The 11,123-nt window shown below is 40.2% G+C and overlaps 1 protein-coding gene across 1 annotated transcript; it reads left to right on the top strand.

Annotated features, from left to right (window-relative positions):
• Positions 1 to 2,746: 2,746 nt before the first annotated feature.
• LOC103714780 (protein CELLULOSE SYNTHASE INTERACTIVE 1-like) lies at positions 2,747 to 5,136 on the top strand. The gene has a single exon (XM_008802186.6). It carries the CDS (start codon positions 3,157 to 3,159, stop codon positions 4,852 to 4,854), a length of 1,698 nt encoding a protein of 565 aa, XP_008800408.4. The 5' UTR covers positions 2,747 to 3,156; the 3' UTR covers positions 4,855 to 5,136.
• The last annotated feature ends 5,987 nt before the right edge of the window (positions 5,137 to 11,123 follow it).

Here is an 11,123-nt window from a genome sequence, read left to right as displayed (position 1 = left end):
CTATGATATGGAGACATGAACAGTATAATAGACTGCTAAATGAATTCTCCTTTTCACATCGGGAAAAAAAAAGAAGCAGCTAGATGAACTAATATCACGAAATTCCAGTGATTTAAGTATTACTCTCTCTCTCGATTCTCTCCCATTTCCTCTGCCCTTTTCCCATGGCTGCTATAGCATCATGAATGTGGTTAACGGTATTCTAGCACTGTTGCTTTGCTTAATCAATGCCTTCAAAAGTAAATATTGCAGCTCTATTATTTGGATCAAGGAGGCAATGCTTGTTATTGTGTTACTAAAATGTATTCTATTCTCATTAAAAAAGGGTTGCTTGTACCAGGTCTCTGCCATTTGTCTCTGTCAAAGGTCAAAACTCTTGGATAGGGATTCAGTCTAAATAGTAAAAGGACTTGGGCTGGTGAAATAGACCCTGGGCCTTTTGTTTGGTCTGGAAACAAATCCAAAACGTATGCCATGTAGTCATATGACGAAGAACGACACCCTACATGAACCTACTGGAGAGTTCCTAGTCTTGATTCGATAGAGAAACCAATGACCATTCCCTACCATAGCAATCTTCTTAATTTTCTATGAGACATAAGCATCAAAATCTTACAATATTTAGTAATCTTTACCTACTCTTCTAAGCTAAGGAAATTGTACCTGTGTATACCTGGAAAACTTTACATCCCTACTCAATGATTTTCTAAGCAACCAACACCCTTCTCCATCACACAAGGACCTTTCATGGTACCTAATTTAGATGGTGTCCTTTTTGACTTTTATCACTTTGAACAAGTCATAAAGAAGAAGATATATGTAGACCTCTTATTTCTCTGGCTCCTCAACAGTTGACCTCTGTGGATTCGAAGCCAATAACTGTGAAGCCAATATGATCGCCATGTTATCCTGTCATTTCTGGTCCACTGAAGTGGGTCTCAACCTGAAAACACTACCATTACAAAGCGAAATCAACTAATAATGAGTCACTTGTATTATTTGATATCATGAGATAACATCACAACCAATTGTTTTTCTTAAACCACCATCATTAGCTCATCTCTATTTTAAAAGCAGTTTTGAATCGATGCTTTTCTTCAGGATAAATTCAGTGCGTAATTAGTACTGTACTACTGTAGTACCTTCTCTGGATCTCTGATCCGTAATACACACGAATGTGCATCGTGAGAATTTTGATTATATAATTTGCATCCATGTGCTGATTCATGCATCATCTCTGATAGAATTTTGTCGGATTTAGTGATCGACGATGAATTATCTCCAGTTTCATGCACAAGAACAAAAGAAAAAAATAGAAAATGAGAGTTAAAGCGTACAAAATTAGCGCAGGCCACATGGAAGAACTACTGTTGATGGTGGCTAGCATGCTTTAAACACTGTCCTCGTCATTACAGGGAGGCCGCTTATAAAGAGAATGAATACGAACAGTGAGGCAGTTTGTCCCTTTCAGACGAGATAATATTAGGAAAATGGGCACCTACCGGTATACAGGACCATTTGATGGTCATTTTTATCACTGTAGCTTTTCTGAAACCCGTGGAGCCACGCATTTTAACGCTAGATTTAGAATATTTTTTTTTTGGTACAACAGCTGCTCATACAACCCCAAAGTATAACTAACAGAGTCGAGAGAAAGAATATGACGTAGAAGTAGAGGGGCGGCTACATAATATGTCCAAAGAACTCTTTCCGAATGCTGAGTAGCAAAAGAAGCAACGCAGTCTGCGATCCTATTCGCTTTCCGATACACATAAACAATCTGAAAGGAGTTACGATTTTTCACCAGCTTGCGAATGTCACTGAGCAGCAGGTGTCCATCTTCCCATCGGTTCTCGTTCTGTATCCACCCGTGGCTGAATTCAGGCCTTCATCATTTATTTCCATGCCCATCTTCTTCAGGACTCCTCATTAAGTTTTATCCTCTTTGTTTTGGTTGCATAGCCCATGCCTTCCTGCGTTTTGTGGTAACTTTGCTTGACTTGTATGAGTGTTGCTCTTTGCCTACCTGCCCTACTCGAAGTTATAAAAACGCTCTCTCTCTCAAACGTGGCACCATAGGCCCAAGGTGCTTCCAAACAAAGGGGCTCACATGAGGTACAATGGCACGCTCTTGCTGAGAATTAAAGATATGCCACAGTGCCCTCAGGGGGTGCTTCAAGTGGTCCATGACTGCAGCTGTTCTTCCTTCACATTAACTCTACAAACTCATTGGTCTCTCAGCTTTTGTTCCTACTTTGAGATAGCTAGCAGCCTAAAAGTAATGTTCTCGTATTTTTAAGGCATGTGTAGGCTTCTCTCCAAGCACAGATAATTAATGCCAGAGACCTTGTCATTGGTTTGATTCCACCACACAATCCATTTCCAGTGAATGCATGGGTCAACCGCAAGGTGGATTTCTGGTGCAACGTAGAAAGTAATAAATAAAAAGAACATATGGATAGTGCAATTGCAACTCAAATGTTACCTTAGTAGAAAGCAGAAGCTTATAAGAAAGCATATGTGGAATGTTCAATACAAGTTCCAAGGAAAAGTTTGCAAATAAATAATTAAATGAAGTTTATAACAGAGAGCTTCCTTTTCTTTTCTGAGAAATCTTTTATGATTTTAACCAATCCAAAATACCATTGGTTTTTTTATCAGTCCTACGCCTAAGACACCTCTATTTTGGTCATCACCAACCAGAGCAAGCACCTAACTTTTTTTATGAACTTTCATGTTCCCAACAAACATCTTACCATAGATTTCCACTTTCACCAGAATCTCCTATAGGCCAAACCACCCCGAATCCTCTGATGACCAAAATAACCCACCACCTTCCACCTGTCCCTAATCGTTACACACCCATTGCAAGGTTGGTCTGTAAATATCAGTGTTGTCAGAGTTCAATTGCCACTTCTCAAAAGAGAGAGATCCATCAAGAAGAGCAAAGATGGGAGAGTCACAAGCGAAATGGATACCAAAGTATGGATAGATTATACAATAGCAAAAAAAATCTTCTGCTTATAGGTTCCTCTTCCTACCAAGAAAACCACACAATCCTCTCCCACTTGTAGCCAAAACCACCAAAAAATTCCAAGAGAATTTAGTGACCAAAGCTGCAGGGAAGATGGTTCCATCATCTCCATAAAGCCAGAGATGAAAGAAAAGGAAGCAAAGATTAGTCTCCGCCAAGCATCAGAGCTCATTGATTCTTCGATCTCCTCCTCCTACTCCATCCAATTATTCCCTATCAAATGGCAGATGATCCGCAACAAGCTCGAGCGGCTGCGCTCTGGCCTGACCACCATGGGTGGCGGCAATGATTTCAACGCCAATTCAGAGCTCAACAAACTGTTAAGAGCTACAGCATCGACCGCAGTCGAGGCCCAAGTGCTTGCCCACCGATGCAGTGAGGAGTCCTATAATGGCGGGAAGCTCCTCCTAAGGAGCGACCTTGATGTCATCGCTGCCAAGGTCGAGCTCCACATCAAGCAGCTAACTGAAATATATGCTTCTGGGATTTTGAGGCACCCTCGGGCCATCGTCGTGTCGAGGCCAGGCGCTGGCTCGAGCCATGAGGACATGAGGTTCTACGTGAAGGATCTGTTCTCAAGACTGAAGATTGGGGACTTGGAGATGAGAAGTCGAGCCTTAGCTGCTCTTAATGAGATCCTTCAAGAGGACGAGAGCTATGCAAGAATTGTAGTGGCTGAAATGGCCGATGGTGTTGGTCTCCTGGCGAGCCTTCTGGAAGTCGGCGATGAAGGCATCAAAGAGGAGGCCTTGCAGGCTGTTTCAGTGATCGCGGGGTTCGACTACTACCGCGGAGCTCTTGTCATTGCCGGAGTTATCGCGCCGCTGATTCAGATTTTGGAGTCCGGAAGCGAATTGGCGAAGGAGGGAGCGGCCCGAGCTCTGAAGAAACTGACGCAGAATTCTGATAATGCATGGTCCGTTACAGCTCAAGGAGGTGTTACCCCACTGCTGAAGATCTGCGGCGACGACATGAGCAGCGGAGGATTGATCTTCTCGGCTTGCGGCATACTGAAGAGCCTCAGCAGCGTGGATGAGATCAGGAGGTTCATGGTGGAAGAAGGGGCAGTCTCTGTCTTCGTAAAGCTTTCGAGATCGAAGGAGGAGGTGTTTCAAATCCAAGCAATAGAATTCCTGACCACCATTGCTTGTGAGGATGGTGCTATTAAGGAGAAGGTGGCAAGAGAAGGGGTGGTCGAGTCACTTGTTCAAGTCCTGGATCCAAATTCTCATTATTCTTCAAAGGCAAGAGAGGTTGCTCTCGGGGCTATCGACGCATTCTGTTTCTCACCTCCAAGTTCCATGAATTCGTTGACGGCCTCCGGGTTTATCGACCGAATTCTCTTCTTTCTCAGAAATGGCGAGATCTCCATCCAGGAATCAGCACTTAAGGTTGCATCTCGTCTCTGTGGGTTATCTGAAGAGTCTAAGAAGGCAATGGGCGATGCCGGTCTTATGCCAGAGCTTGTCAAGCTACTTGATGCTGGATCTTTCGAGGTCCGGGAGTTGGCGGCGGAGGCAATCTGCAGCATGGTCTCGGTTCAGAGAAACCGAAGAAGATTCATACGGCAAGATCGAAACGTGAATCGAATTCTCCAATTGCTCAATCCCGAAGAGAAGTCGGTGACAAGGAAGTTCTTGCTCGCTGCTCTCATGTCCTTAACTGAGAGCAGCAGCGGGCGGAAAAAGATCATGGCCTCTGAGTATGTGAAGCATCTAGAGAAGCTTGCAGAGGCCGATGTAGCAGATGCAAAGAAGGTCGTCAAGAAGCTCCACAGTAACAGATTCCGGAGTTTACTGACCGGAATTTGGAGCTTGTGAGCAACATCATTAGTATTTCCTAACGAATATCTTTACTTGACCTTATAGGCTTTTACTTTTAATTCCATCATTGCTTTCTCTCTGTTCCATGATGATTTAGAGCAGCTTTTCATGTGATTCTCTGCTTCAGAGTATCTTCTTAGTCTCAAAAGTGTAAGGAAATCTTCCAACATGCGCATGTAAATTGTTCATAACGTAGTAGAAAATTAGTGAAGAATGTAAAAGAGAAATATTGGAAGTTGTCCATTAATAAAGTGCATCCAATGGCACTTATTTTGGTTACATTGTGAGATAGGAGTGCTTGCCTGCCAAGGCGATCTACTAGCACTAGGTGTGCGAATCTAGTCCAATTGCTGCTTGTTTCTTCCTCAAGTTCATGACAATTCTGCAGCAGCAACAACAGTATTGGAATGTATTCTTCATTTAAAGACAAGCAGGATGAGGCTATATAGGACATACCACTTCTGTCACCCAAACATTGTAGGACCAGAAGGTCTACCCACATGTGACATGTGGAACAGTCTTTTAATCTATCAATCAACTTGTTCTTGATATATAATAGGTTGTATCTTTCGCACGAAAAGAACGATTCACCCTCCTTTGTGCGAATCAACTTTTGGATCATGCACTTATTGCTTTGACATCTGTATAGATGGATGAATGGCAGAGTTCGGAGTGCTTTGATTTCTATAACCAATGGTGGATTTGCACGAAGGAAGGTGAGTCCTTCTTTTGTGCGAAAGATGAAATCCGGATCCATATATAGTAATGTTTGCACCAGGGTACAGTCAGGATACTTCTTCAGCAAACACGATCAATCTTTGATTTCTGTAACCATATGTCTACTCCCTTGCTAAAAAGGCGATTGATGTAACAACTTCAGGCTATCATCATCTGGAAATTTCTGGGGATTTTCCTATAACCTCCATATAGCATAGAAGTACCAAAGATTGTTCTACACTCAACTGAAATCATGTAATTTTATAGCTCAATGGTATAAACTGCTGATTCTTTTGTCTCTTCTTCAGCCCATATAATCTCTTTTGTATTACTAAGTGCTTGAGTGTGACAGTTTCTCTAACCTTTATCATTTGGATTTTCTGGCTTCCCTCCTTCAACTACCATAACCAAACTAGTATTTAAGAATCTAAAATACCATTAACATTGTGTGTCACGTAATTGTGGAACACAATTGGAATATTTTCCAACATACCACATTCATGACTTGCTTCTTAAGGCCAGAGCTGCTGAATATGTTTGTTATGAGAGTGAAAAGAGGCAAAGGTGTAAGGTAAGCTATTAGTGATCCAGGATAGTCGCTTCTTCAGAGAATTGTGGACCATCCATTTCAAAAGTATTAAGTGCTCTTCCTGCCAGGACTTAAGTAAGATGCAAGTAACTTAACTAGAATGATCAAAAGAAATTAGTTGACTGCATTTGGGCTTATAGGATGGGTTGAAGGTTGATTACAGATTAAGAAAATGCTGGAAGTCACATGGGTATTGCACCCCAAGGACCCAAGTCCCAAGAGTACCCTCACATAGAGAACTGTTATGGATGTTATTTTTGATCAAAATGGTGGAAGATCCACCCCAAATTTCAGTGAGAAAGAACTCTGATAGATGTTGCTGCCTTGCTTAGCGCACAAATTTGTAGGAGTTGGTAGCAGGTTAATGTTATATGAGTAAAAGTATAAGCAATCTTTGGTGCTTATGTCATTTATGATCGCATTAGGTTATGGTTGGCAAACAAACAAATTGTTCGTATCTCGAGTTTGGCTCATTAGGTTAAGCAACAAGTCAAGCTGGAGCTAAGGTCGGCTTGTTTAAGCCCGAAATATATTAGCTCAAAATACTAAACTATAAATAAATTATATATTTATAATTATCATTCATATAATTAATAGATAATTATAATTATTTTTATTAGTTAATATAGATTATGTAATATAATAGGGATTATTTTTTTTTAAAAATATATAAATAAAAAGTTCAAATGATCTTAAATTCTCACTGCATCTCGTAGAAAAGTTATTCATGGATAGCTTGATCTTGGCTCAAAATTGAATGAGTTGACTTGAGCTTGGCTCGAATACAAAATGAGGAGAGCTAGAGCGAGACTTGGCTCGATCCACTTGCTTCTACCATTATATCCGGACTCTCCAAGCAGTACATCATGTCTTGGTGAAACAGAGTGCTTGCTTGCTTGACTGATCTTCCTATCTCAAATTCGAAGTTATTAAACAATTAAACAAACAGAAAAGAGGGGAAAAACACTGAAGATAAGGTAGTTAAATTTGTCCTTTTTCTTTTCTCCCTCTAAATTTGAATGGTGAAATTAATAATTTCATTTCTTGACCTTTAGCTTTTAGCATCGCTCATTGAATCTTTTTGAAAAAAAAAAAACAGGAAAGAAAAAAGGAGGCTGTTTAGATCTGACAACCCCAACTTCAGATGGGTCATTTTCGAGGCGTGGATTTAATTTGTTAGTCACTTGAACAATGCCAATTGGGATGTCTGTGCACCTGGATCTTATCGATGTTGTTGTTCAAGCTACTCAAAAACTACGGTGTGCCAATCTTTTTATCATTCTTCTTACCTGCATATTCCATTGTTCATGTTCTCTTTTCCCCAACCTAATGTCTCAATTTGAAGAAACATGCATTATGAAACCAATATCTGCAGCATTGTGTCAACTATTTTTTGTTTTCCGAGCACCAACATTGTGTTGCTTGTGCTTTCTTTTTACTCTTCCAAACTTCAAATGACCTTGATAGTTGTGTTTTCTCATCAACTTCGAAGTCTCCTGCTATTTTCTAAGGTCAAAACCATCTTATTTGATATACCATTGACCCTGACGCTGTGGACTGTTTGACCAGCTACCATTGCTTGAGAACTCAATCACACAACCATGCACCAAGAGATCCTACCCTCTTCTATTGCAAAACCTGCAATCTGAGTGATCTAAGAAATTTGTTTGGAATGATTCCCTTGAAGCTAGTGCAGAACACGCTTAAAGAACTTCAAGATGAATTTGGGCTTTCATATTAAGACTGTTGCACTAATGGCCTGAGAGAGCCCAACCAAGTTTTCTCCACGCCTCTGACCCACAAATTTAGCTCACAAAGTGACCTTCTGCTTGAGGGCTGGTAGACCAGGGTGGCGGTTTCACCTGGTGCTCTCTAGTTGTTGCTGTCGACCGCCGGATTGATAATGCTGGTTGCCTCTATGGATCTGCAAGACAATAAAGAGGTTAGTGAACTCTTTGATTGGCCTTGATCGGACCCTCTAATACTATAGAGAGGATTTTCCGTAGTAGCAATGGCTGTAATAATGCAGATGCACCTTTCTTACATAGATTTGTAGCTTATTTATAACTGAGAACCTAAATCTCCTAAGAATCATCTTCTAATAGCTTAGAGTTATGCTATAACAAACTCGAGATTGTGCTATAACAAACTTAGGGTTGTGCTGTAACAACTTGTTGATGTGGCATAAGAACTCAGGATCAAGCTGTAATCGCCTGGCATGTGAAGGAATTGACATAGCCATATGTGCTTTTGGGCGAAGTAATGGAGTCATCCCCACTTTGAGAGGCCTTGGCTTGGGATGACCGTCGAGTGGACTGTTGGTTTGACCTAGCTGCGAGACTTCTATTGTTGTGCCGAACGACCAGCGATCTCAAAGGTTAGCCACCTCTGGTCTGCACGTCCCGACCTTTAGGTTGGCAAGGGTGGTTCCAGTTTGACTGCTTTAGAGCATTTTGAGTATGCCTAGATTGCCATATAAACTATAAGCTGGACGAATCTTGTCATGCCACATCATTATAATTATTTATTACCGTTTATTGGTGATTCCTACTTTTTAATCCATTTTTGTAGAGTCATTTAAGGGGATAGTGGATGGTATTATATTTTTGACTTCTTCCGTCTTTGTTAGTGAGATATTATTGAAAGGTTCAAAACTAATTGAATTTTTCATAGTGAAAAGCTTCTATTAATTTTCGATAGCATAATTTTGACTAATAAAAATCTTGATTTATCCCATATTAGCCTATAGAAGAATGTCTATGAACAACCAAATGGCCAGGGTTGATAATGAATCCATCATTGGCATGAGGATTGCAAATTTGGATGCTTGTAGTATATAATTTTAATGATTTATATAATTAAACCTTACAACTTATTTGGACAATGAAAAGTTCATTGATAAATTTACGTACATCTAGATAGCAGCCTCCATACCAATGTGCTATTTACTCATAATTTGATGTACTAGGGGTTTCTTTGGTCGATAAGAATTGAAATCGCAATAGATTGGAATGATAATCAGAATGAGCATATTCTCCAACATGTTTGGTTTTTGACTGGAATCAGAATCGGAACGAGAACCTTACTCTTAATGGCTAGATTCTAATTTCGGTTCCAACAGTCTTCTCGTCATTGGATAAGTGGGTTGGGCCCAGCAAAATAATTTGGGCCCATAAAGGGTATTGGTGGACTGGACCAGCCTGACCAGAATGCAACATTAGTCATCATATTCTGAAACTTTGCGATCTACGTCTAGAGGTTGAGAAGTCTTTTATCTCATGTGATACGTCAATGCAAACTAGTGCCACAGGTACGGTAAACAATCTCCGATACAAAATTCAGCCTCTTTTATCTGTCGGTGGAGTATCATCAATGATTTGTTAGGATGAAAATTTTCAGATCAAAAGGAGAAATTGGAAGCAATCTTAGCTTATTACATTACTTATCATATTTGTTGACAAGAAATGAGCATATTTTCTAAGATGCAAGACAAAGTGCTAGATTAATTCTTCTAAAAGCTTTTGCCCAAGCTTTGAAATTTTTTCAAATTGTTGCTGAGGAATCTTTAACAGCAGGAACAATCCGTGGCTTTTTCTTTTGTAGTTTCTGCATCTTTCTAAGTAACTTAATTTACTTAGGAGCCACCACCCTCCTACTTCCTCAAGATCAATTTTAACTTGGGTAGAGTAAATTTTGTTATTTAAAGCAACACAGGTGCTTAAATAGCGGCTGGTGGTGTTATAGTTTTTGATACCACGGTTCTGGTAGCTGAAGTATGAACAAAATGGGAGAAACTAAATTTTTTTGTTTTACATGATGAACTTTTAGCATATCTATCTGGAGGATGATTCCACGACGATCAACAGATAGTTTTTAGATTGTTGGAGATTGTCGTGATCGTTACTATATTTTAAGGTCTTGCATGCTTATAAAAAAGCGAATGGTGCCGCTGATTGGATAGTATAGTATGTGGTGAATCATACGGGATTTACAGCATCCTCGGCTGATCTTTCTATTTAATTTTATAATATTTTATTTTTTGATTTATACTTATCTATCTTTTTTGGAGTAATTTTAATCATCTGACTTGTCCAAAAAAAATAAAGTTGGGGGAACACGGTCTAATTGGCCATGTGTGAATCCAACAAAGCATGTGAAGTGCGATCCATATAGAAATATGGAGCCAGTAAATTAAACTAGTTTTCCTTTTAGTTTTTTACCTTCCTTTTTCCGTTTGCAGGGTTAACAAAGCTAGTAACTGAGGCCCAAAGGCAGTAGGCATGTTTTTTTAACTAACTACCGGTGCATATCGTTAACGTCCAGTAGGCAAATCCAGTAGAGAAACCAACATCCATGCCTCGATTCGTGTTGCACCCATCCCCCCTCCTAAACCCTAGCTTGACCTTAAAAGCCAAGCAATTAATCCATGTCCTTTCTATGTTCAGCTATGAAACTCCCTGCTAATTAGTGTTCGATTCATACTTCAAATTATCTGTCAAGTTTGGCTCCCTATTTTAGATTTTTATTTTGGAGAAAGTAGGAAGATTCCAAAGTTGAATAAGTTAATTCACTACGTGACTTTCTCTGGAGAGCCTCTGACATCTGAAAAGAAGGAAATCAATCACAGAACAAGAACACGCATTCCGGAAAACAAAAAGTACCAGAAATTATCTATGTGGGTCCACCTATGGATTTGACCGGTATGAAGAATATTATAAATAACTGACGTCCGTGTAACAAAACCGCGAAGTATGCTTACATACCGACGTTGGTGATGTGGGTGTGGAAAGAGGCCCCAATAATAACGTGAAGGCAGCCAACGTTGAAATCGTCGCCTAAAGCAGCGTGCGGTCGTCCCAAAATAGCCTTTTTTTTTTTTTTTTTTGGTCAAAAAAAAAAAAAAAAAAAGGAGGGGAGGGGGAGGGACCAGCCCACCCGCGTAGCAGCCCCATTACTGAGC

The sequence above is a fragment of the Phoenix dactylifera genome, chromosome 9 (assembly GCF_051530095.1).
Source record: "Phoenix dactylifera cultivar Ajwa chromosome 9, Ajwa_hap1_PhDact_Kaust_v1.1, whole genome shotgun sequence".
Taxonomy (NCBI): Eukaryota; Viridiplantae; Streptophyta; class Magnoliopsida; order Arecales; family Arecaceae; genus Phoenix; species Phoenix dactylifera.
The sequence above is the reverse complement of the archived record's forward strand: the minus strand, read 5'-3'. Positions and strand labels throughout refer to the sequence as shown.

Coding starts and splice junctions, on each gene's coding strand:
- LOC103714780 (XM_008802186.6), top strand. CDS start 3,157: ATGAAAGAAAAGGAAGCAAAGATTAGTCTCCGCCAAGCATCAGAGCTC.